This window comes from Lissotriton helveticus, chromosome 1_2 (assembly GCF_964261635.1).
Source record: "Lissotriton helveticus chromosome 1_2, aLisHel1.1, whole genome shotgun sequence".
Lineage (NCBI taxonomy): Eukaryota > Metazoa > Chordata > Amphibia > Caudata > Salamandridae > Lissotriton > Lissotriton helveticus.
In genome coordinates, this window is record NC_136058.1 from 106,226,438 (window position 1) to 106,252,774 (window position 26,337).

The 26,337-nt window shown below is 48.0% G+C and overlaps 1 protein-coding gene across 8 annotated transcripts in view; it reads right to left on the reverse strand.

Annotated features, from left to right (window-relative positions):
* Positions 1-26,337, reverse strand: part of PATJ (PATJ crumbs cell polarity complex component) — a 1,530,963-nt gene that overhangs the window by 1,462,967 nt on the left and 41,659 nt on the right. For all 8 annotated transcript variants that reach the window (XM_078669616.1, XM_078669595.1, XM_078669605.1 and 5 more), the window contains exon 4: positions 10,241-10,450. In XM_078669616.1, the coding sequence (XP_078525742.1) occupies positions 10,241-10,450 (210 nt within the window). The remainder of the gene's footprint in view (positions 1-10,240; positions 10,451-26,337) is intronic.

Consider the following 26,337-nt stretch of genomic DNA (forward strand, 5'->3'; position numbering starts at 1 on the left):
TTCACAATAAGAAAGTCCTCAAGTTTCGCCATATTATTTACTGGAATTAAAGCCAGATGTACAAATATATTTCCTGCTAACAAATGGCACGATTTGCAGAATAGAGGCGTTTGAGAGTCGAAAAATCCTTCTTGAAATGTACAAAGTGAAAACTGCAATTCAGTAACTTGTTACCAAATTGCATTTTCGATTTGGTATTTGGAAGGGGTGTATTTAGGGTGTCCCTTCCAAATACTGAATCGGTATGCTACGTATTACTGTTTTGCGACTGAATTCCAGTTGCAAAAAAGTAATAGTTTACCACCAGTTTAAAACTGGTGGTAACCCATGGGCAAAGGGGAAGGGATCCTTTCCCCTTTGAGAATGTAAATAATGTTCCACAGACCACTTTCCACTATGAAAAAACTGCAAAGTTTAATTTGTATCTGTTTAAAAACATCCCGTTTTCCTTTAAGGAAAACGAGATTCATTGAAAAAGAGATATTGCTTTATCAAAAAGCAATCCCAGACATTATGGTCTGCTGATCTCAGCAGGCCACCATCCCTGTGATGGCTGCCATTCCTAATGGGTGGAGAATTGCGATCTACCTCATTATTATGCTTGAGGTAGGTATATTTGCGACCCACTAGCAATTGCTAACGAAACTATAAAGACCTTCGTACATTAGGAATACCGATTTCCTAATTGCAATTCAGAGAGAATACCGATTTCCTAATTGCGATTCGGAGAGATTCACAATTATGAAATTGGTATTCCTAATGTTATTACATTTCGCCCAAAGTCACCTAATTGCCAAAGAAGTATTAACTTTAGATATATAACTAGCTGAGTTGACCCATGTAACTTTAAAGCTTTTCAACTGCAACCAGTATTACTCAGCTCAAGCTGCTCATTGTCACCAGTGCTTGTGCTGGCGGCATGACCAGGAGTAGTGCACGACAGCCTCATCGCCGAAATCCTCTGATTCTTACCGGTGACCCCAGCAAATAATTCTGAATACAGAGTCTGCTGGAGGGTGATTGAGGTCCCAACATAATCACCAGATGTGGTGTAAACTGCGCTGTCTTGGGTTTTAAAGAGATGGCACTCCCCTTCGGGGAGCACAAGGCCCTGAGTATGTGCTGCTGTAGCCTCTTGGTGACCCAGACAACAGGTCTGTGGGACATCTGGTAGACCACAGGCCTAGAAGGCGCAGGCCAAAGTGCTATGGAGGTGGTGCGAGAGTGTTATCAGACGAGCTGGCTTGGAAAGTGAACCCCCTTAAAAATAAATGAAATTAAGGCATGGGCCCACAGGCCAGGAGGCGCAGAGCATGAGGGCCTCTGGGAGATAAGCATCCTTCAGGAAATCACACAGGTGGTAATTTCACTTTGATCCCCTCCACTCTCCTTGTCCCCGAGAAGGCTTGGGCCAGAAAAGCTGAAGAGAGAGTCATCAAGAAATGAATTGCGTAAGAACATAAAGCAGACTCAATTAATTTCTACATAAACCTTGGCCTTGCACATTTGGAGAAGACACCTGTTAGGGTGTGGGTGGCCAGAACTGGGAAGCCAGAGACCAGTTACAACATCACCTGACCTTATGTAACCTGTCCAAAAACTAAAGAATGGCGTTGACGGAGTGAGCAGCAGCCAAAGGGGACAAGATCTTAACTGTATGATACCCTTTGCCACCTGACTGTCAATGTTCAGTGACAGTAAATTGTTGTAAATGGAAAGTCCATTGGCCAGGCGTATAAAACAGGATATGTTTATTCAGGCTTAGTTCCAGGGTAAGTTTAGTAGAAGAAGATAGGTAGATGGAAGTATAGTCCCACCAGGAATTTATAACATAAATGCTGGCCCTTTGGGGGGTAGCTGCATGGTTGGAGGTATGAAGGTCAAAAGGCCATGGCAGTAGTGGGGAATATGGAGCAAAAGAACTACTGTCGAGGGAGTCATAGGGAAAAGAATAGCTCAACACCAGCCCTTGGGATGATGGACGACCAGGCACCTCAGAGGATGCTGCTGCTACATGGGGGCAGACCCTGTCGTGTAAGGATTGAGGATTATGGTGTGCTCCAAAGGAAATTGGCTCAGAAAACGAGACCAATGTGAAGCCTCTGTGCTGACTATGCCGATGGGCTGTATATCTCATCTTGCCTGATGTGGAAAGATACTACAGACTCCTTCCAGATTAGAGCTTTTTGTCAATGTGCGCAATGTACTTCTATCTATGAAATACTTTTAGAAGTTCGTGTCACAAAACAGTGCAGTGAATCGAGACCTAGTGGGTGAATACTACTAGAGTGGATCCTTTCATACAGAATGGGTCCATAGTAAGAGACGCGTTTTTGCACATCTTGTGTTTGTTCGTTTCGCTCCTGAATGTCTGTGTTTATTGTACTGTAGAAGAGTAAGCAAAATTTGCAGAGACATTTGGGTGACTGGCACATTGAGCAATGAGAAAGATACCAGTGCGAAGCCTACTGTACGAAGGTGTAAGGCCAGAGAAATGTTGGTGTGGACTTAGTTAGTTAGCTTGGTTATGCATTTGTGCAGTGAGTGCTCTGATGAACGAGAGATACTGGAATGGGGCAGTGTGACAGGACACAGCAAAGCATTGAGATGACACCGTCCTGAAATACACTGACCTGGAATGACACTAGCTGCAGGATAATATCATGCACTGCATAGTCACAGTTACTAAAGAGAACATTTAGGTAAGGAATACCAATTTGTGAAGGGAGTGAATATACTCTTTGTTATTCAGTACCAGCTTTATTAAAGTGTGGGGGTACTACTCTTTGTTATGCAGTAACACATTTATTAAAGGGATTAGGTGAGAGGAAATATATTCAAGGAAGACCCTCCATTTGCTATTTCTAAAAAAATGGTTGGATATCATTGGGTACTACGCTTGAGTCACTGAGTTTTGTCGCATTAGCAAATCACATTGCTCTGTGAATATGGGCATCGGAGGCAAGAAGGTGAAGTTCGGTCAAAAGTGAGCGCTCTCTCGGCCAATATTCCGGAGTCCTTATACATTATGGATGTGAACTCAATGTTAGTATGGATCAAGATGTGGACAGATCACAGAGAGGTGCAGATTAAAGTTGGGACTACCCAGTTAGCTGCATTTTCACAAGCAAAAGGCCTGAGGGATATGTGGCGCATACATCAAGGAAAGGAACAGAAGAATTATGCATCTTATTAGAAGCAAAAAAGCATGATATGCTACAACTAGGGATGGCAATGTCCCGTGGGAGGTGTCACAGCATCTAACCCTCCTCTATGATCTGTCACTTCTCTCCTTCTTAGGTGTCTCTTCATCGGCGTACTCTGCAGTTGTGGCTGGTACAGTCTTCAGAGAAGCGTTGGCAATGGATCAGTAAGAGGATACAGTGACTAGCACGCAGTTCATGAACAAACTTTGCTAACACCAGAGATTAATATTTATCATATATATATATATATATATATATATATATATATATATATATATATATATATATATATATTCACTGAAAAAAACCATAGGTTTCAGACCTTATATAGTTAGGAATTAGCATTTAAAAAAACCTTTGAAATTCACTGAAAAAACCATAGGTTTCAGGAGTTATATAGTTAGGAATTAGCTTTTACAAAACCTTTGAAATTCACTCAAAAAACTATAAGTTTTAGTGGTGTTATAGTTAGCTGGACATTTTACTCATACAAAACCATTGAAATTGCTCCTATATAGTTAGTTGTACTAAGTATATATCGCGCACCCGCAATCCACTGCTGATGATGTCACATATTAGATCATTCATGACATGGTCAGTGACGTCACTGATGACATCTCAAATGACATCACTGATGACATCATCCAGTGAATGTGGTTTGCTTCGTTATTTAAATATGCATTATATATATAGCAATTTGCATTGAAGAATGAGTGGATATATAAATAAATATTTGGATGGAGTATTTAGTAGCAGTGTAATTGACTGTTTACTTGACCAATTTATAATGTCTCACTAAATATAGTGGATAGTGACTAAACTGTGTGAATATCTGTATCACTTTGTCAGTTGTTGTGTAAACTGATTCTACAGTTGGTTACTAGCTATGTGAAAGTCTATATTAGTTATTGATTAGTTAACTGAGTATTTGTATGGGAGTGTGAAAGTGTGTGTGGTTCGGTGGAGGGTGTGTGACTGTCCAAAGATGTGTGAATAGTTTATTCAGTAGATATATGAAGTTAAAACTACATGTTCTAACAGTTTGGGTGAGGGAATCTCTTTATGGGTGTGGTGATGAGCAAATATATTTCTCAAAGGTACAGGTCCAACAAACTAGAAAAATAAAAGGCAGTGTATGTGTCAGTTGTTGTATATAAATAAGTATACATAAGACACAATGATTGTGTGAGTGACTGTATGGATAACTGTATACTTGTAATAATGATTTTATAATTCACTAAGTATGACTTACTATCTAAATGAATAGAAGAAGTGGTGTTTGTATAAGTGTTTTGCTAAGTAAATATGTAAGTATGATCCATTGTTTGCATAAGTGAGTAGGATGACTTCATATGTGAATAGGATGCGTGCTGTTGTTTAATGTCGATATAGATGTATAAGTATTTTTGATAGTGTTCTATTGTTCATTGACAGCATGTATGAGTGAATCCATAGGTAAGGGATTAGGTGTGTGTATACATGTATGAATCACTGAGTGGATTTTTAGATACTTGTATTGCTGTGACAATGGATTTAAATATGATACTCTGTATTTTACAAAGAGTGATGAAAAATTGTAATAATGTATGAAAAGGTGTATGTGATTGTCACATGGATGATGTCATCAGTGATGTCATTTGAGATGTCATCAGTGATGTCACTGACCATGTCATGAATGATCTAATATGTGACATCATCAGCAGTGGATTGCGGGTGCGCGATATATACTTAGTACAACTAACTATATAGGAGCAATTTCAATGGTTTTGTATGAGTAAAATGTCCAGCTAACTATAACACCACTAAAACTTATAGTTTTTTGAGTGAATTTCAAAGGTTTTGTAAAAGCTAATTCCTAACTATATAACTCCTGAAACCTATGGTTTTTTCAGTGAATTTCAAAGGTTTTTTTAAATGCTAATTCCTAACTATATAAGGCCTGAAACCTATGGTTTTTTCAGTGAATTTCAAAGGTTTTTTTAAATGCTAATTCCTAACTATATAAGGTCTGAAACTTATGGTTTTTTCAGTGAATTTCAAAGGTTTTTTAAATGCTAATTCCTAACTATATAAGGCCTGAAACCTATGGTTTCTTCAGTGAATTTCAAAGGTTTTTTAAATGCTAATTCTATTAGCGGATAACGTTTAAATATATTAATATCCTAGTGGGACTACCTGAGCAGCCCTAGGGGTCAGGGTGTTTCTACCCTGCCCCCTTTTTGAGTTCTACACGTTTGTTTTTCTGCTTTCTTGTGCCTAATTCCTAACTATATAAGGCCTGAAACCTATGTTTTTTTCAGTGAATTTGCAAGGTTTTTTAAATGCTAATTCCTAACTATATAAGGCCTGAAACCTATGGTTTTTTCATTGAATTTGCAAGGTTTTTTAAATGCTAATTTCTAACTATATAAGGCCTGAAGCCTATGGTTTTTTCAGTGAATTTGCAAGGTTTTTTTAAATGCTAATTCCTAACTATATAAGGCCTGAAACCTATGGTTTTTTCAGTGAATTTCAAAGGTTTTTTAAATGCTAATTCCTAACTATATAAGGCCTGAAACCTATGTTTTTTTAGTGAAATTCAAAGTTTTTTTTAATGCTAATTCCTAACTATATAAGACCTGAAAGCCCACCAGGAATCTCCAGAATGCACCAGGGGACTGCATTGCAGAGAGGTGTAATTAAGCCACGGCCCTTTTTACACCTCTCTGCAACGCAGCCCCCGTGCATGTTTGAAGAGGGGGAACTCATTCCCTCTGCATACTGGGGGCCCCTGGGGGCCAACTAGCCCACCTGGAACCTCCAGTGTGCGCCAGGGGCTGCATTGCAGAGGTGTAATGAGGCTATGCCCCTTGTTACACCTCTCTGCAACGCAGCCGCCTGGCGCGTTTGCAGAGGGGGAACTAATTCCCCTTGCATAATGGGGGTCCCTGGGGGCCAACTAGCCCACCAGGAGCCTCCAGTATGCGCCAGATGGCTGCATTGCATAGAGGTGTAATGAGGCCACACCCTTTTTTACACCTCTCTGCAACGCAGCCCCCGTGCATGTTTGAAGAGGGGGAACTAATTCCCCTTGCATACTGGGTGTCCCTGGCAGCCATCTTGTGCCTTGTTCGAACCAAGGCACAGGAAAGCAGTGAAACAAAGGTGTGAAACTCGCAAAGGGGCCAGAGTAGAAACACCCTGACCCCCTAGGCCTGCTCAGGGGGTCCCACAAGGACCCCCAAGGCAAAAAAAATAATATATATTTTTTTTTAAAAGTCGCGGGGTACAAAAAAACAATAAAAAAATATAAAACAACAATAAGAATAAAAACAGTTCTTTTCAGAACTACCTCCAATTTATATAAAAATGCTACATTTTTAAAAAACTCTGTCTTTCTTTTTTTCTCCAGGGTACGCGTACCGGTACGTGTACCGATACGTGTACCAGGGCGCGCACCCACTCAAAAAAATAAAAAAAAATAATGAGTGTGTGTGTGAGTGGTGTGTGTGTGGGGGGGGGGGGGGTGTGTGTGTGTGTGTGGGGGGGTGGGTGTGGTGTGTGTGTGGGGGGGTATGTGTGTGGGGTGTGTGTGTGGGTGTGTGTGGGGGTGAGGAATGTGTGTGTGTGTGTGTGTGAGGTGTGTGTGAGGTGTGTGTGTGGGGTGTGTGTGCGGGGTGTGTATGTGGGGTGTGTGTGTGTGTGTGGGGGGGGTGTGTGTCAGAGGTGTGTGTGTGGGGGGGTGTGGTGTGTGTGGGGGATGTGTGGGGTGTGTCTGTGAGGTGTGTGTGGGGGGGAGTGAGGTGTGTGTGGGTGGGGGTGTGTGGGGTGTGTGGGTGTAGGTGGGGGTGTGGGGTGTATGGTGTGTGTGGGTGTGTGGGGTGTTTGGGTGTGGGTGGAGGTGTGGGTGTAGGAGGTATGGTGGGGGTGTGTGTTGGGGTATGTGTGTGGGGCAACCCCTCAAAAAAATAAAAAAAATAATGAGTGTGTGTGGTGTGTGTGTGTGGGGGGGTGGGTGTTGGGTGGGTGTGTGGGGGGTGTCTGTGTGGGGTGTGTGTGTGTAGGATGTGTGGGTGTGTGTGTGGGGTGTGTGTGGGGTGTGTGTGTGGGTGTGTGTGGGGGGGGTGTGGGTGTGTGTGTGAGAGAGGAGTGTGGGTGTGTGTGTGTGTGTGAGGTGTGTGTGGTGTGTGTGTGTGTGTGTGAGGTGTGTGTGAGGTGTGTGTCAGAGGTGTGTGTGTGTGGAGAAGGGGTGAGGTGTGTGTGGGGGATGTGTGGGGTGTGTCTGTGAGGTGTGTGTGTGGGGGGGTGAGGTGTGTGTGGGTGGGGATGTGTGGGTGTAGGTGGGGGTGTGGGTGTGTAAGGTGTGGGTGTGGGTGTGTGGGGTGTGTGGGGTGTTTGGGTGTGGGTGGAGGTGTGGGTGTATGATGTATGTGTGGGGGTGAATCTGGGGGGGTGGGGGTGGGGGTGGGGTGTGTGTGTGTGGGGGTATGTGTATGGGGCACCCCCTCAAAAAAGAAAAAAAATAAGTGTGTGAGTGTGTGTGTGGTGTGTGTGTGGGGGGAGGGATGGGGGTGTGTGTGTGGGGGGGGGTATGTGTGTGGGGTGTGTGTGTAGGATGTGTGTGTGTGTGTGTGTGGGGGGGGAGTGTGTGTGGGTGTGTGTAGGGGTGTGTGTGTGTGAGGAGTGTGTGTGTGTGTGTGTGTGAGAGAGGTGTGTGTGTGGTGTGTGTGTGTGTGGGGGGGTGTCAGAGGTGTGTGTGTGGGGGAGAGGGGTGAGGTGTGTGTGGGGGATGTGTGGGGTGTGTCTGTGAGGTGTGTGTGTGTGGGGGGGAGTGAGGTGTGTGTGTGTAGGGGTGGGGGGGTGTGGGTGTAGGTGGGGGTGGGTGTGTAAGGTGGGTGTGTGGGGTGTTGAGGTGTGGGTGTGGGGTATGTGTGTGGGGTGTGTGTGTGTATGAGTAAAATGGTCAGCTAACTATAACTGGTGTCAAACCTATGGTTTTCTCAGTGTATTTAATAGGTTTTTTAAATGCTAATTCCTAACTATAACTGGTGTGAAACCTATGTTTTTTTCAGAGAATTTCATAGGTTTTTTAAATGCTAATTCCTAACTATAACTGGTGTGAAACCTATGGTTTTTTCAGTGAATTTCAAAGGTTTTTAAAATGCTAATTCCTAACTATATAAGGCCTGAAACCATTGTTTTTTTCAGTGAACTCGCAAGGTTTTTAAATGCTAATTCTATTAGCGGATAACATTTACATATGTTAATATCCGTATGGGACCACCTGAACAGCCCTAGGGGGGTCAGAGTGTTTCTACAAGGCCCCCAAATCTTTTTTTTTCTTGTAAAAAAATGAGGTACGCGCACGCGTACCGTAAGCGTACCCCGCGATTTTCCGAAAAAATTTTTTTTTTTTTTTGGGCCTTGGGGGTCCTTGTGGGACCCCCTGACCAGGCCTAGGGGGTCAGGATGCTTCTACCCTGCCCCCTTTTTGAGTTCTACACGTTTGTTTTTCTGCTTTCCTGTGCCTCAGTCTACCGAGGCACAAGATGGCTGCCAACAGTTTCTGTTTTGGAGTGTTGACAGACATTGGCAGCCAATCAGAATGCAGCTCGCGCACTAGAGGTACGCGTACGTGCGCGTACCGTAAGCGTACGGGTAAGCTCACGGGTAAGCTGCCATAGATATATACATTTTTTTGAACCTAAATTACTCAAAATCCACTGGAGCACATATCTTGAGACATAGCAAAGGCACATCGGGCTACCAGTCCCTACAATTTTGCCAAGTTTGGTGAAAATCCATTCAGCCGTTCGAGCTAAAAGTGCGACCGACCGCCCTATGGAAATTAACAGGCGGAAAACACGTTTTGGGACTCCCCTTTTATCTCGTCCCCCGCTTGACGAATCGCCCTCAAACTTTCAGGGAAGGACCGGAGCGCCGCGAGGCAAAGTTGCTGAAAAATTCAGGCAGATTCCTCAACCGGCGCCAAAGTTATTCCCAATAGAATGTTGCGATTTCCCTATGGAAATCAATCCTAACTATATATACCTACTGGCGACCGCCAGTAGGTAATATATATATATATATATATATATATATATATATATATATATATATATATATACACACATATATATATACATATATATATATATATATATATACATATATATATATATATACACACACACACACACACACACACACACACACACACATATATATACATATAGACATACATATGTACATACATATTTAAAGCACACCCTAAAAGAATTCTACTAAAGATAATAGTTCCTGGACATAAACCAACACAGCAGATAAACAACATCATCCAGCATGTTTAATCAGTCTTGATTTCGAATAGACAATAAGCATTTAAGGGGAAGAAATAGGTGGATGTGCGACAGGAGATGAAGAAAATATCAACAATAGGGCTCTGAAGAGCAGACTATGGAAAACAAAATACTTGTTAGTGGTATTGGGTTAATTTAGAACAATTGCTTCACTGAAAGTACAGAAGACAATATGAATATGTTGGAAGACAGAAAAAAGGAGCTATTTGGAGAAGAACAAGGGACTGGTAGGCAGTCCTGGATATTGGTAGAGATGTTGTTAAAGACTGAATGACAAAGAGAGAGAAAACGGTGAGAATGAAAAGCTTGGACTCGGAATGTGCAATTGCGCCTCCACAAGAATTGGAAGAGGAGGAGCATTGGACCCCATACTGGAAGAGTGAGAAGGAGATTGATTCCTGCTGTAAGTAATTTAGGCTTTTAAAGACAGAACAGTGATATGATGCACACAACCATGCTAAATGCGCAGAAGTAACCTTGTAGATGTCTATTTATCCATGCCCATAAACGAGAGCTCTTTTTGTTGATTGACGCATTGAGAAGAGACCATCAAATATAGAGAAGGATATTTTGGCTGGTGAGATGTATATGATCCTCTCAATATTATTCCAACCTCTTTGTCTAACATATAAGCATCATTTATCATTTTAAAAAATACAAAATAAAAAAAACAAAATTTTTTTTGCATGGCCTTACCTCTGCCATGCGTAGGAGGATTCTGTCAAGTTCATCTTCCTCAGGTTGTACGTTTAGGAGGGGTACTCTAGACTGAGTTGATTTATCAAAGGTTTCATAAGTGTTTCCATTTCCAAGATTCTTGATTGTAGACTGGTCTGTGCCAAATACTAGTAATCCCTTCTTGGAAAAATCAAATTCTGCTGAACGGTTTGATGGCATACGGTTTAGCTGAGGATAAAACATACTTAGTTACTGGTTTTACTTCATTAAATACATACATGTTGTCGCACCAAAGAAGATTATAGCACCATAAGAACAACAAACTGATGATCCCTAAGTAGGACTTTCACAGGTTACTAAAATGTGCTACTCTACTTCATTTTCAGTTTTTAAAATACTCATGATATTTCTACGACTTCAAGGAAAAATGGCAAGTAAAAAAAAAAAAGGAAAAATGGCTAGTTTAAAAAACAAGCATTTGCAATACATCGGTCTCGCCTTTATGACCTTATTTTTTTTTGTCAAATCTATTTTATTAGCATTTTATATGAACCGAAATACAGTGCATAATTCAAGTAGCGTAACATGATAGTCCAGGCGCGTCAATGCAGCATTGATATATCTCGGATGATTGTGTTACATTATCAGGAAGCCACGCCACAGCGGCACATACAAGCGGTACGCGCGCTGCAGCCCAGCCTGCACATGCAAAGTTGAGTTCCAGAGTCACTCGGAGCGTTGTAGGGCTGCCGCCAGTCCAATCATGCACGATGGCATGGTCACAAGGTGAACCCTACTACTGTGTAGGTGCGCATAGAGATGACAATAATCCAAAATTGAACACAAACATTTGAACAATAGCGGCAAAAGCGTATACAGAAGCGCCTGTTAATCCTCGTCCCCCTTCCCCGCCCGCGCTCTCCCCCAGGTGCATCATTGTGTGTGAGCATGCATGCAGCTCAGTCCTGCGCGCCAAGAGGCAGAGAGGCCTAGTATGCCATCGCACCCTGCCAACAACCCTATGCTCCACCACCCGAGCCAGCTATTTAGGTCGTGCCATCAACGAGAGCCTCCGACTCCCCCGGCAGACGTAGGGCGCTAAGCATGTGCTCCCACCGCTCCGCCATGGGTTCCTTTCGGAGCCCAGTCGTCTCCTCTCTTCGTATGGCTATCCATTCCGCCTGTGCCCACGCCCTAAGAGACAATACCCACGCCTGTGCAGCAGGCGGCTCGCGCGCCTTCCAACGCCTCGTCAGCAGTCGCTTGGCCACTATCAGTCCCAGATCTAGGAAACGGGACGATGCCTTATCCTGGGGCCTCCTCTTGAACTGATGTAGAAGGTACTCAGGCCAGTTGAAGGATATGCTGCGGCCCGTGCAGGTCCCAAGCACCCCACATACCGCATGCCAGTAAGCGCCCAACCTAGGGCAGCTCCACAAGAGGTGAACGAGTCCTGCATCTAACTCCTCGCACCTAGGGCAAGACGCGTCGGAACGGTGGAAGTACCTATTGATTAGCTCAGGCGTGAGGTAGGCCCTATGCACAATAAAGAGTTGTATCTGGCGAAGGCGCATGTTTCTGGGGATGCGTACCGGACTCTTAAGGAGCCTTTCCCACTCTTTATCAGTTAGCACTCTATCCAAGTCTCGGTCACATTTGCCCCTGAGCGAGGCTAGGCTGATCTCCGTGTGCGCCCATAACGATGCGGCAAACCAACGAACCAAGTGCCTACCCCTCCCCATGACGTGTAGATACTGCATAGTTGGGTGCTGTGTAGGTTCCATTGCCATGTCGCCCCAGCGAGCCACCATCTTTGCTACTAGCGAGCGGTGCAACAGGAACCCCCCAGGAGGCAACCCATCTTCAGATATCAGTGTTTTATAGGCCACCAGTTCTCCATCCCTGTATACGTCTCCTAGTGTCCGAATGTCCGCTTCACCCCACTGTTCAATCAATCAATCAATCAATCAAAGCATTTATATAGCGCACTACTCACCCGGAGGGTCTCAAGGCGCTAGGGGAGGGGGGGTCCGCTACTGCTCGAACAGCCAGGTCTTGAGCTGCTTCCTGAAGGCAAGGTGGTCCTGGGTCAGGCGGAGGTGGGTCGGGAAGGAGTTCCAAGTCTTGGCGGCCAGCTAGGAGAAGGGCCTTCCTCCTGTGGTGGCTCTTCGGATGCGGGGGACGGAGGCGAGGGCGTGGCCGGTCGATCGAAGCTGGCGTGTGGGGGCGTAGAAGTTGAGGCGGCTGTTGAGGTATCCTGGGCCTTGGTTGTGTAGGGCTTTGTGTGCGTGGGTGAGGAGACGGAAGGTGATTCTCTTGTTGACCGGGAGCCAGTGCAGATCTCTCAGGTGTCCGGAGATGTGGTTGCGTCGGGGGATGTCCAGGATGAGTCGTGCAGAGGCGTTCTGAATCCGCTGGAGTATCTTCTGGTGCTTGGCGGTGGTTCCGGCGTAGAGGGAGTTGCCGTAGTCCAGACGGCTGGTGACGAGGGCCTGGGTGACCGTCTTCCTGGTCTCGGTGGGGATCCACCGGAAGATCTTACGTAGCATGCGCAGGATGTTGAAGCACGACGAGGAGACGGCGTTGACTTGTCTGGTCATGGAGAGGGAGGAGTCCAGAATGAAGCCCAGGTTGCGTGCGTGGTCTGTTGGTTTGGGTGCGTTGCCCAGGGCGGGGGGCCACCAGGAGGCGTCCCAGGCGGAGGGTGAAGATCCCAGGATGAGGACTTCCGTCTTGTCCGAATTCAGTTTCAGGCGGCTGTTCATCATCCACTTGGCTACGTCTGTCATCCCTTCGTGTAGGTTGGCTCTGGCGGTGGCGGGGTCGTTGGTGAGGGAGAGGATCAGCTGGGTGTCGTCGGCATAGGAGATGATGTTGAGGTTGTGTTGGTGTGCGATGGCTGCGAGGGGGCTCATGTAGACGTTGAAGAGGGTTGGGCTGAGCAAGGAGCCTTGGGGAACGCCGCAGATGACTTCGGTGGCTTCTGATCTGAACGGGGGAGGCGGACTCTCTGTGTCCTTCCGGCGAGGAACGAGATGATCCATGTTCCAGAAGAGGTTGAGCGTGCGCCCCCCCGCTCCCAGGGGAGCCCTCCAGAGGTATAGCAGGCGCGTATGGAAGCACCTTTCGGGTGAGGGACAGGGCTCTACGAAAGCATTTGTATGCTACCGCCAGTAACAACGAAGCGGGCTTCTCAGGTGGCGCCAGTAGGTGAAAGAGAGCCACAACACGGCCCAAAGAGTACGGCGGGTCGATCGTGGCAGTGTCTTCCCTACCCCTATCCGCCAGCCATCTGGCAACCCATTGTAGCTGTGCGGCCAAATAGTAATGCTCAAAGCAAGGAGCAGCCAACCCTCCCCTGTCCGTTGGTAGGAACAGCTTCGGCAGCGCTAGTCTGTGTCTGGACGCGCCCCAGATGAAGTCACGGAGGACCATATTAAGCTTAGAGAAGAATGAGGCCGGGATGAACAGAGGCAAATTAACAAAATAGTATAGGAGTCTGGGAAGCATGATCATTTTGGTCAGCGCCACTCTGCCTGTAATTGTCAGCGGAAGCCTGGACCAAAAACGTATCTGGGACTTGAGCGCCGTCACCGCCCGCCCCAGGTTCCCATCAAACAGGTCTGTTGGTTGACGGTTGATCTGGATCCCCAGGTATTTGAAGGTATCAGCCCTCCATTGGACTCTCGTGTTCCCCAGGCAGTACCCTTGATCTCCTACCCCACTGTCAAACGCATACAAACAGGACTTGGCCACATTTACCCGAAGTCCCGAGATTTCGGCAAACTCGTCCAGTAGCTGAGCCAACCACTCCGGTACACTGTGCACGTCCCTGATGAATACCAGAAGGTCGTCAGCATATAGCGAGACCTGGTGCGTATCATCTCCTAGGGCAATGCCTGCGCCTAGAGTCTGCCGCAACGCCGCCGCCAGGGGTTCTATTGCTAGCGCGAACAGTAGGGGTGACAGGGGGCAGCCCTGCCTGGTGCCCCTGCCGACCAACACCTCCTCCGAGATGTATGGGCCCAACTGTACCCGCACTACAGGTGTTTATAGAGGAGGTCAACCATGTGCAGGAAGTCCGCATCAAACCCCAAGCGCAGCAGCACCTCAGCCAGGTACCCCCACTCCAGACTATCAAAGGTCTTTTCCAGGTCAATCATTAGGCACCCTGCTCTAGTCCACCTCCTCGTCGCCTCAGCCGCTATTCTGAAGAACCTCCTGAGGTTCAAGGACGTGGATCGCGCTGGCACGAACCGATTTTGGTCAGCGTGTACGAAGTGTGGGACCACTGGAGCTAGCCGTTCAGCCAGCAGCTTCGCTAGGATCTTATAATCAACATTAAGCATTGCCAGCGTCCTGTAGGAACCCAGGTTCACTGGATCCCTATCAGGTTTGGGCAAAGAGACCAGGAACGCCTCCCGCATGGATTTGGGGAGCGAGCCCTCATCCATCGCCGCATTGTATGTGTGCAAGAGTAAGGGAGCCAGGGTGTCTCTATAGGCTTTATAGTATTCAGCCGGAAGACCATCAGGCCCCGGTGTCTTCCCAGTTGCTAAGGACTGGATCGCATCGCCCACCTCCTCCAGCGTGAGGGGTGCATTAAGGGCGTCTCGGAGATCCTCAGGTACCACCGGCAGGGTGAACAGCTCGAGGAAGTTCCCCAGCGCGCACTAAGGACCAGTGCCCCGGGCCCGGTATAACTGCGTGTAGTGCCCAACCAGGGCGCGGTGTATCTCGCGCTGCGTATATATCATCCCTCCCTCCGGCATGCGCAGAGCTCCGATTGGGGTTCCCCTGCTTTCCCTTTGAATCAGCCAGGCGAGCAGTCGTCCGGCTCTATCTGCTTTACCCTGTGTTCTAGCCGTATGCGCCGCATAGTTATGGCACCTCAGCTGTTCCATAAGCGTTGCATGTGAAGCGCTCATGTCGCTCAGTATTCGCTCGTGCGGCCCACTCCCCTCGCCCTCCATCTCAAACTGCAGCAGCTCATTCTCCAAGCGCGTGAGGGAAGTTGACAGTTGCTTGCGTATATTCCATGAGGCTCCCACACAGTGCTCCCGTATGACTGATTTGTGCGCATCCCATTCCACCGTCGCGCTGCTTGCGGTCCCCTCGTTATTATCAAAGTAATCTAAAACCGCTGTGCCCAATGAGGAACGAAACTCTGGGTCCTTAAGCGCAGCCGGTTGGAGCCTCCATGTAGGCACAGGCGGGCGGCCCGCCTCCCAGCTAAGTTTAAGTCGAGGGGATTGTGGTCAGAGTGCGTCCTCCCCAAGTAGTCTGACTCGGTGAGCAAGTGAAGCAGTGACTGGGAGCCAATTAACCGGTCCAGCCGGACATGTAGGTCATGCACAGGGGAGTAGTATGAGTACACTTTGTCGTTGGGATGTTGCACCCTCCATAAATCCTGCACCCCCCATTGCACAATCCAATCCCTGAATGCCTGCGCAGAGGACATCGCCGTCGTGGCGCGGAGCGGGGGGAAAGAGCGGTCCAGTCCAATGTCCAACACCATGTTGAAGTCCCCACCTAGCAACCAGGGGAGGCCCGCATATGGGTGAAGGACCTGGTTAAGGGACTCCAGGAAAGAGGCTTGGTTTATATTAGGGGCGTATAGGGAGCCTAACAGGAGCACCTGACCATTTAATCTTCCCTGTACCAGACAGTATCTACCCTCCGGATCTATGTGCGCTTCCTTACAACTGAATGGGACACCCGCTCTTACCCATATCAGTGTGCCTCGCGCATGCGCCAAGAAGGTGGTGCCATATATTTGCCCCCGCCAGCGCCTGAGCAGCCTGCCAAGCTCGACCTGTATCATATGCGTATCCTGAAGGAGGGCTATCCCCACCCCGTGTCGCTGCAGGTAGGAGAATACTGAGTAGCGCCGTGTCGGTGTGTGCATACCGCGGATATTCCATGTCAATATATTAGTGTGCGCCATGCATCTGCATATGCCCTGCCATCACCTAACCACGGGATGGTCTCCAGGGGGAGCGGAGGACAGCGCCTGGGGGGACAGTCAATGTGCCGCATTTTAAACAGAAACAACGAAAAAGGGAACCTTGCAACAAAAAGGGCGAATCCCCGAAGGGGCATACATCCAAACTTCAACGGGGTTCACTCGCAGTAGAGGTGGTGGGTCAGCGTAGGGGCTGCCCTAGTGGGTGTGCCGCTAATGGCCCAAAAGGTGTGTAAACAGCAAATGCTCCCAGAGGTTCCCCCATCCAGGGCCCTAAGAGTGTCTGAGATGTGTTCGGTACAACTGACAAACTACGATGTGGCGGGGCGGCGCAACCTTACCCAAAAGACCACTCAGCGCAGCAGGCGTCCAACCTCTCAGCCCAGCCGGCGCACCGCAGCAAAGCTATACTGCCTCAGCGAACCCGCATCTCAGTCGTGCACAAGGCACTAGGGTCGGGAGCTAGCCCCGGTGTCATGTCGCAGCCAGCACATAAAGGATATAGCAGACAGTCTTAGGTGCATATTCACTAGAATAGTCCATCGCAGGCCAGTTGCCCGTTACATAATGTAGTCCGCCGTCTGCGGAGTCACTGTAGGGAGGATAGTGTATTCCGATATCACAGTGGATGGCGAGGCGACTGCTGCCTGTATTCTGCGCCTCCATTAGCGTCCACCACTCCCAGCGTTGCCACCGCCTCGAGCGCCTCCTGCCGTTCTTGCCTCATCTTCTCTGGACTTGGCGCTGCTAGCCCAGGGCCCACACTTCGCCGAGCCTCCCTCTTCCTCCTCCGTCTCCTGGAGTGCTGCTCCTGCCAGCCGCCGTTTTCTGGCCCTGTTGGTCTTATCCCTGACCATTGACCCGTCTCCTTCAGCCAGTCCCAGACATCAGATGGAGCCTCGAAGAAGCGCGCGCCCTCTTTGGTGACCACACGTAAGCGCGAGGGGAACAACAAGGAGTATTGCAGCTCCAGCTCCCACAGTTGTTTCTTCACCGCTAGATAGGAGCCACGTCGTTTCTGCACTGTTGTGGTGCAGTCCGGAAAGAGCATCACTCAGCTGCTGCCCACTCTTAGATCGCTCAGCTTCCTGGTCTCACGGAGCACTGCATCCCGGTCGCGGTAGTTGAGCAGTTTGAAAAGAAATGGGCGGGGCCGGCTTTGGAACCTGCGCCGGCACCCGATGCGCCCTTTCCACCACAAAGTGCGGGGACAGCACTCCATCCGGCATGAGCGACCGCAGCCAGTCCTCGGTGTATCTCTCGGGATCTTTCCCTTCCTCTCCTTCCGGCAGGCCTACCACTCTGACGTTGTTGCGCCGAGAGCGCCCTTCCGCATCGTCCGCGCGATCCTCTAGCGCATGCACTCTGTCGACCAGGTCCTGCAGAGCCGAGGCGTGACTGCGCACCACTGGTTGCAATTCTTGAACTGCTTGGCGCTGCATTGCCACCGAGCCCGACAGTTTGTGATGGTCCGCATGAAGCAGCGTGAAGTCAGTTGTGACTTTGTCCAAACGTGCTTCCAGGGAGGTCTTGGTTTGTACCAGTGTGGCGCCAATGCGTTCCACCGCCGCGAGGACCGTGCCCATCTTGGCCGCCAAGGCGGCCACAGGCTCCACGGCTGGCTGCCCTTGCTCGGGCGCGTGATCTACGCCACTCACTTCCTGTTGCTTCTCTGCGGTCTTGTCCCTTAGCCTGCCCATGGCTAACTGCTGCGCCGTGGGCATCTACGCGCTTGTCTCCGTGCCCAGTTGCGGCCCAAGAGGAAGTCCGCCGTGCTCAATCAGATAAGGACTCGCGCCAGCCGGGGGGGGGGGGGGATGGGGGAAGGATGGGGGCAAAGGCAATGGGTTCCTCGTCCGTTCCCCGCTGCCAGGCGCCTCACCCAGTGCAGCCAGTGTCCAGCCGCCACGTAGCCCAGCGGCGCTCGTCAGTGCTCGCCTCCTCCCAATGAAGCAGATGGGCGCAGACTGTGTTCCACTCTCTGGGTCGTCTCTGCTACATCCACACAGGGGGTCCCCCTTGTCCAGTCTCTGTGTCAAGCCGCGGAAGCGCGCAGGGAGTGGCAAGCACAGGCCAGGGACAGGGCCTCACGCCACTGCACGGATCAAAATGGTGCCAGGACAAAATGGCTCCTCAGTCTTTGGGGTGCAGAGCTTGCCACCGCTTCTCCGCCCCTCATCAGCAGCCCCTGGTTTCAAGTTACTATTCCTGGACTGTAGATGGGCACCTGTCGCCCTCCCGGCTAATAGGCAAGAGTCCAAGTGTCCAGCCTTAAGTAGTCCCAGACTCAACAGTGGGCACTGTGGCGGCGGTTGCGTCTACCTTATCTCTCCAAGTATGCCAGCTCCAGACAGCCGCCGCCCACCAGGCCAAGTCCCCGTGCCACAGATCACCGCCAGCCCACTACAGCACGCCGCAGGCTCGCCGCCAATTCCCGCAGCCAACAGTCTGCCAGTCCGCCAGTCCACGCACCCTGCAGGGGATGCGCACCACAGTCCGCCCCGCTGGCTCTTGCTATGTCACCTTCGGGCCTCGGGTCCGCCAGCAGGCGAGTCTTCTCCTCTCCCCCAGCCGCACAGGCAGGGCGAGCGTCACGCTGCAAGTAGGCCCCTGTGTCCGGACCTCCGGGCCTCACCTCCAACACCTGCAGGCGCCGGCTGCCTCCGTCGCCTGTCCCGCAGCCCCGTACGCCCCCTCCTGGCGCCGCCCGCTGCCCGGCTCTCCACAACGGGTCCTCCTCAGGCAGTCACCGCACCTCGCGGGGTCGAATCGCGCCGAGCCGGATCAGCTCGCTCCAACGCCACCAGCGCCGCGGCTCCAGTTGACTTCTGCGGTGTGCGAGTCGTAGGCGGAGTTTCGCGCCTTCCCGACTCGTACACACCGCCGCCGCTCAATGGCCGAGTCTCCTCCGCCGGCGCCTCAATTCACACCGCAAATCGCTCCCGCAGTCTCTGCAGTCGTTCCCGTGCCTACTCCGCCCGACAGCCAGGAGTTGGGAACACATATACGGTGGGTTTGCAGGATAATGTAGGGCCCGCCGGACGGAGCTCTAGAAGGTTGCGCCCGCCATGTTGCCCGGCTGGCCACGCCCCCCTCCTCGCCTTTATGACCTTATATGCATTTAGCAATGCAGCATCTTAGCCTGGGTGCTGAAACATCTACTGTTCTTTAATATGGAGGTAAAGTGAGCACCAAACTGTGTGACACTCCTGGTATGGGAACACATGGAGAGAACTATTGCCTTTTAGCGTGTATAGTCTAAAGCTGTGTTTTTAATATAGAATCAGGGCCTTCGGTGGTCATATCACTGAAAATACAAAATATTATTATCTAAGGGTGCTTGTGGAAGACAATGTCTATGGACCAATCGCTGTGTGGGCAGAAGGGCATCATGGAGGAGGTAGGTAGTATGGGTGACAGGTAGTTAATTAATGTGGGCTAGCTGTGGATAATGTGAAATTAAATGCTTTGTCTCAGCGGAGTAATGGAAGCTAAATGACCCACCAGAATTAAAACATGTCGAGCACCAGCAAGGGACAAACCAAGCACATGGGTAATGTGCTTGCAAATATAAAGGACACATTTTAAATAAAAATTATTTTAGAAGAACGGTACTACAATGTTAAATCGAGAGAAGTCAGCTATTAAACCTCTGTCAACTAGCATGCATTAGAAATACAGAGCACAAGTCTCCCGCATCGGCCCAGGATTGTTCCTGATTACTGAAGAGACCCACACTTCCAAGCGAGTCTTAAAATACGTGGAAGAAAGACTCCAAGTCTGTAAGTCAGATGAGGTGAAGCCGGGCTCTGAGTAATGCTTTCAGCCCTCGTAGAGGCCCTCATGTGGATCGTTCCACGCCACCTATAAAGTGCACTTGCATGAACCAGCGAGGAGCAAAAGATAGGTGGTGCTGTTCGCATATTCAGTCAGTTCATAGGTTCAGGAAAGTGGGGCTAGGGTTCTGCCTTTGCCCCCTTGCTCTGACACTCTCCCTGAGACTTTTAAGTGGTCTAAACATATATATCTTATCAGCACAGTCTTACCAAACAGGTACAATCTTTTAAGCCAATATCCAATAAAGTTGAGGTATTTCACGATCTTTTGAAATAAATGAATTAAAGAAAAAGGATGTGTTAAGAGCTGTGGATTACCTTAATACCAAACAAACTTGAGTAAGAATGTAAAATGTTAAAAAAAAGCTGCTGTTCAGCCATTTTAATAGGCATCTTCCTTGATTAGTCAAGTCAGCTCCGGTGGACATTTCAGTTGGATCAGCTGCTTTTAACACACGTTTTATATCAATCAATGAGTACGAAGAACAGAAGGTAAAAAGTAGAAGAATGATAGGGACGTTCACCTTGAAGCATCATCTCCGCTCCAACTTTACCTTTTGTAGCATTAACCAACCTCTGTTGGAAAGGCCCCAGATGTGGTCTAGATTTCAAGGGAAGAGGTTGTGGCCTAATGGCTAGAGCGGTCTACCTCGAAGCTGGGGAACCGGATTCGAGTCTCAGCAGGGACTGTCAACACCTGTGATTTTGGGCAAATCACTTATCTCCCTGTGCTTAACAGAACGTGTCCGCCTGTAACGCCGGTGCTCATGTAAAGCACTCTGATGCCTAGGAGTCAAGTTTGCGCTGTATAAACCCCTCCACCCCCTAAAAAAGGCAATACAGACTCCGAAACTTGAGGCTAAGGTTGCACCAAATGGTGATGGCTTTTGGCACGGAATAGCAAATCTGGACAGCTCCTCACCAGGGCTGTAAAACTGATAGCAGTCACACCATTTATTTGGTTATAAAGTCAACGCAAAAAAATCACGTGGCTTTCCGTCACCAAGTAGATAACGTGATCTCAGTCAAGTAGAGTAAAGTCTATCTTGGGCACTACTTTTATAATGAATGCCACTTTATCTCAATTAAAACTATTGGAAGCATTCTCACACTTAATACGAACTTGGTGGAGATGCTTCGAAACTGTATGATAACGACGTTACCTACTGCCTTGTACCCTGTGCTCATTCATCCACTCAAGCTTCATCTTCCTATGTCCAGGCGGTCCACCTGACGTCAGACTCTGGTCACGCGGCAGCAGCGTCTTCCACGAAGAAAAATGCGGGGTAGGCTCCCGCTTCCAGTGGCATCAATGCTGGGTGGGCTGACGTCCTGCCTTCTTGCGACAGTGTGCCCTAACTATAACCAGACGTAGCCACGCCTGGCTTCTGTTTGCTCTCTTGTTTCCCTATTTATCCCCGCCACAACCAGGCAACTGCTGCTTGACTTTTGGCGCCTATGCGTACAATGTAAGGAATAGCTGCGCACTACTTTAAAAACAAGCATTTGTAATGCAATAGAACTCGCATTTACACGAGTCCTATTGCATTTTAAAAGGGAGTACGGGCGGGCAAAAAGTCACAAACGGGAGTGCAGGGTGGTGGTGTCCTGAGAAGTCATGGACTGCGGGAGAGGACGGGGAGGCACGGGAGCTAAATAGTGTTCACAGTAAAGAGGCCAATAGCCATGGAAGGACACAAATGACCATATGAACGTCAGGAGGAGGGACTAACAAGCCTAAAACTAATGGGAAAGCTGCATTTAGGACATAAGCCAATACAAAAGATGGGCAGAGAGTGGGCGGAGCTTAAACAACGCTTCCACGCTATAGTATATACTGCATGTCTCAATGAGACAGCGCAAGCGCTGCTTAGGCGAGACCTCATAAATTGATTCCTTTGTGTACTAAATATTCCAAAACTAGAATGTTGTGATCTCGCAAACTTTACACATTTTATCTAAATTATTCTCATCTAATCTGTGCTAACACGACCAAGGGTTGAGTTCTGGTTTAAATTATTGAGACCGTTCTCGACCTAATCAGGAATAGTGCTGTCATTACTTGAAAATTACCATCATCCACTTCAACTATCTTTGTACCACATGTCAAACTTTAGGTCCTCTGGCATTTTCATTAAATCCCTATGCATCTTTAGGCCAGCGTAACTTCCAGCTCTGGGATTCTGAAATGGAGACGTTTTCCCTTCGAGCATGGGGACAGCCCAAGCAAACAATGCCTGGAATGTTATAAATCTCTTCTTGGCTCAAAATCCTGAAACAGCCTTCCTTACTCTCGATGGGCACGCTCAAGCTTCATTAGATTCAACACATCTCCCTAGGCGTTCCTCTTTACCAGCTAATTCCAGCTGTTTCCCCATGTTCTACAGTTTGTTCCAACAGCATTGCGACATCCTATGGGATAACACCGTATTCTACAAATTTATATAATCTTTTATCTCCATTATATGCATCACAGTTTCCTGCAGTACCTCAACCACTCTTTACCAGAATGCACAAAGTCAATACTTATTGACAAGAGCCATTATTTTAATTGCATCTTTAAGAAAGTATAAGAGCAAGAGTATCTTAGTATGTGAAGAAAAAAAGCTACAACTCCAATAGCATGTTATCATGAGATAAGACAAATTAACGTGCAAAGCTGGTTAGTGTGTAGCACAATCAGAGCCTTAGGCATCGAAACTGCAAGTGTTTACTAAACAAAAAAATGCCATAAATAATCAATAAAAATGATTTTATGTCAGCAAAGTAAATGCAAATGCATCAAATGACAATACTGGTTTTAGTCTAAAAATGACTGCTTCATGCCCCATCGTCTAAACCTAATGGGGACACAATGGGACAATGTAACCAACCACAAAGTAGCAAGGCATTGATAGAGCTCATTCAAGCAATGGAAAACCATGAAAAAACCCATGCCAACAAATTGCTAAATTGAGCGAACCTAAAGCCCCCTCTGTAATGTTAATTTGTACTTTTTGAAGAATTAATGATGTGAGGGTGAAGCAGCTGAAGCAGTCTGTAGCCAGACCGTAATATGATGGTCAAAAATAGGAGAGCATTTGTAGAGTTAAAGTAGGGCAATACATAAGACAGACTACTTGTGCCTAGCACTCAGTGTTCAATGCAAATTCTTGGTTCTCCTGTTGCAAAAACGTTTGTATTCATATGCATCAAAAAGGAAATGATTTCCTTAACGTGGACCAACTACAGAGTTTTATGAAGTCATTGTAAAGCACCTCTTTCATTATGTGCGATGCTTTTAGTCCCTGACCTGTACAACCAATGTAATCAAGAATTCCAATTTGGGATATTAACTCCTAACCTTTAGAGATGATTTGTGCACAGTACTGTTTGTTCGGTTTAGACAAAGATAAATCAAATGTTACATAATAGTGTCTCATTTCTCTAATGAACACTAATGGTAAACTTGGCTAGCCACAACACTGTCAATGCTTGAAACAAAACATGAACTTTCTGCTCAGCAGAGGATTATCCAGTTTTCTTGATTTCAGATTTGCTCCGCAGTAAAGGTTTCTGTTCATACATTAGTAGGTAATGGTAATGATGATCAATATTCACCCACATTTGCAATCAGGTCAGACAAACAGTTAAGTCTTTCATTTAGTCTAAATTCACATGAGCATGATACAGAGGCATGTTTAGCCTCATCCTGTGAGCTCTAGACATAGATGACAGGGTGAAAATGAAGGCTTTGTTACAACTACGAAGACTTATTGTTGCTAACAAAGATAACTCAACTATGTCAGAGTATTTCCTTTTATAACTTGAACAGACTTTATTGACCATTTCCAAACGAAATGGTAACTTGCTCAGTGGAAAAAAAGAATGAATAATGTGATCTGGTAAAGCAGTAAGCACACCTGAGCAGAGAATGAAACATCATGGGGTCTTATGAACAGGACAGTGGGATAATGCTGTAGTGCATTTAATCAATTCATAAGAGACAACTCCCCAAGTGCCAGATGGGAAGCCAGTAAGAGCTCTAGCAGTAAGTGATTATGAGGATACAATGACCTGTGTGTCAAGGTCAACATTAACATATCTGGCGTAATATCCGATAAGCCAAACTTAGAGGTCCAAGACCTCAATTAATCTATGCTTTAGTACATCCAATTGCTTCTCCTGTTCAAATGTAAGCTAAGTAGGATTATTCTGCTATGTGTGCCGTGAATGCTACAGGGAGGCGAATGGGAAAATATTCTCATATATGTCCCTTGAGAACAAAAACATTAACCCAACCCTCTAAATAAATCTCTGACTCCTCAATCTAATCACATCTTTCATCAGTGATTGGTTAGGATGACATGCATTTGCATATGTACTTCATCAAATAACAGATCAATCCTGATCCTTTATAGTGCGCAGGAGCTACGGAGGGACAGGTACTTAAAGCTCCCCGCCCAGCGCAGCGGTAACGCGCAGCGGGCGCGCCCTCGCGTGGCCGGAGTCGTGCCAGAGTCCTGCCCGTCTGCGCCCGTCCACGACAGGACGTGCAGGACGGGGCAGGACTTTGACCCATTCCGTGACTTTTCCCTTGGCTATAATGCTGTGCTATGCTAGGGACAGACTCGTTGCTATTGGTCAGTCACTTGGGACCTGTGGGACAACTCGGGTGGACCCCTTATGTGGCCCCCTCTCTTGTGGTTGTGGGCGGTTTACTCTTCCCGCTCCCCTTGGAAGGGGTTCCAAGGAGCGCGTCACGGTGGCTGTCAGTTCATCTCCTTCTATCAGCATCTGGAATTTGAACGTCAGGTCGCTGATAAAGCACCAGCTGGATATTTCCGACCTGTTATGCCACGATCCGCCAGATCTATTCTGTCTGACAGAGACTTGCGTGCAGGATGCTGATACGGCCGTTGTCAACCTGGCCTTCCCGCCTGAATACTCGGTATTTACTCTTAACCGAGTCTCTAGAGGTGGAGGGATAGCCCTTGCGGTCAAGTCCTGTTACACGTGTACGTGGCAGGGACAGAGTATCCCTGCTGTGAAAGCGCTATGTTTAAGGTGGCTATCACGCCTAATTTTACTCTGTCAGGGCTACTGATCTATCGACCCCCAGGGAGTGAAGTGACCTTTAGAGCTGCTCTACCAGATGCCATTAGCAAGCTGGCTGTAGGGTGTTCCAACTTCTCCATTATTGGGGATTTAAATCTGCATTTTGACAATCTATCCAGCCCGTCGGTGTCTAGCTTCATGGCAGATCTTGAAGCGCTCCAGTTGGCTCAGATGGTCTCACAACCTACCCATATAGGGGGCCATATCCTTGACCCGTTCTGTACCAACTTGGCGGATGCCAGCATTTCTAGCCTTACACCGTTGGCATGGACTGATCATTATTTGATACAGATCCGGTGCCCTGTACCTGTTATGCGGCCCAAATCAGTGGTGTGTCCAACTCCTAGACGGCGCTGGAACAAACTGAAGTTGGATGAGTTTTACCATCTTTTGTCATCCGACCCATTAGATATAACTGGGGCTGTAGATCAAGGCTACGATGGCTTCTGCAACTGGGTGACTAGGGCATTAGATTCCCTTATCCCCATAGTCTGGTGCAAATCGGGGGCCAGGAATTCCAGCCCATGGTACGACGACGCGTTACGGGCACTTAAGACCACTTGTAGGCGTGCAGAGCGGGCATGGCGCAAAACCTATAACAACGAGAAAAAGGTCCTGTACCTGGCCACTGTTAAACTCTATCATCGAGCAGTGTGCAGAACCCGCGCTGCCTTTTATGCCTTACAATTTCGGACTAGTGCCAACCCCTCTAAGACCATTTTCAAGGTGTTGAAAGACCTTACCGCCAAAAAGGTGAATGCGATCCACCAGAGCTCCGTTGAGCACTGTGAAATATTGCGGATTTCTTTTTGGAAAAGGTCAATGCTATTTATCGGGCTTTTCCGTCGGCTATTCCACCCGCAGAAACACCTTTTAAACGTTTGACATCCGAGGAACTGCACTCTTTTCCGAATTTAACATCTGAAAGCCTTGGCAAATTGGCTTGCCACGTGAGGTCGGGGTCCCCAGCGGATCCGCTTTGTCCGGCTGTGTTCAAAGACCTAGCTGTGCATGACATCTCACCGCTATGTTCTCTGATCAATACGTCGCTTACATCCGGCGTAGTTCCACATAAGTGGAAACAGGCCATGGTCCGGCCTATCCTCAAGAAACCTAGCCTGGATGGTAGCAAGCCCGAAAGTTATCGGCCAATTTCACTTCTGCCGTGGCCTGCCAAGGTGACTGAGGCGCATGTTAACGCGGTCCTCTCGGAACAT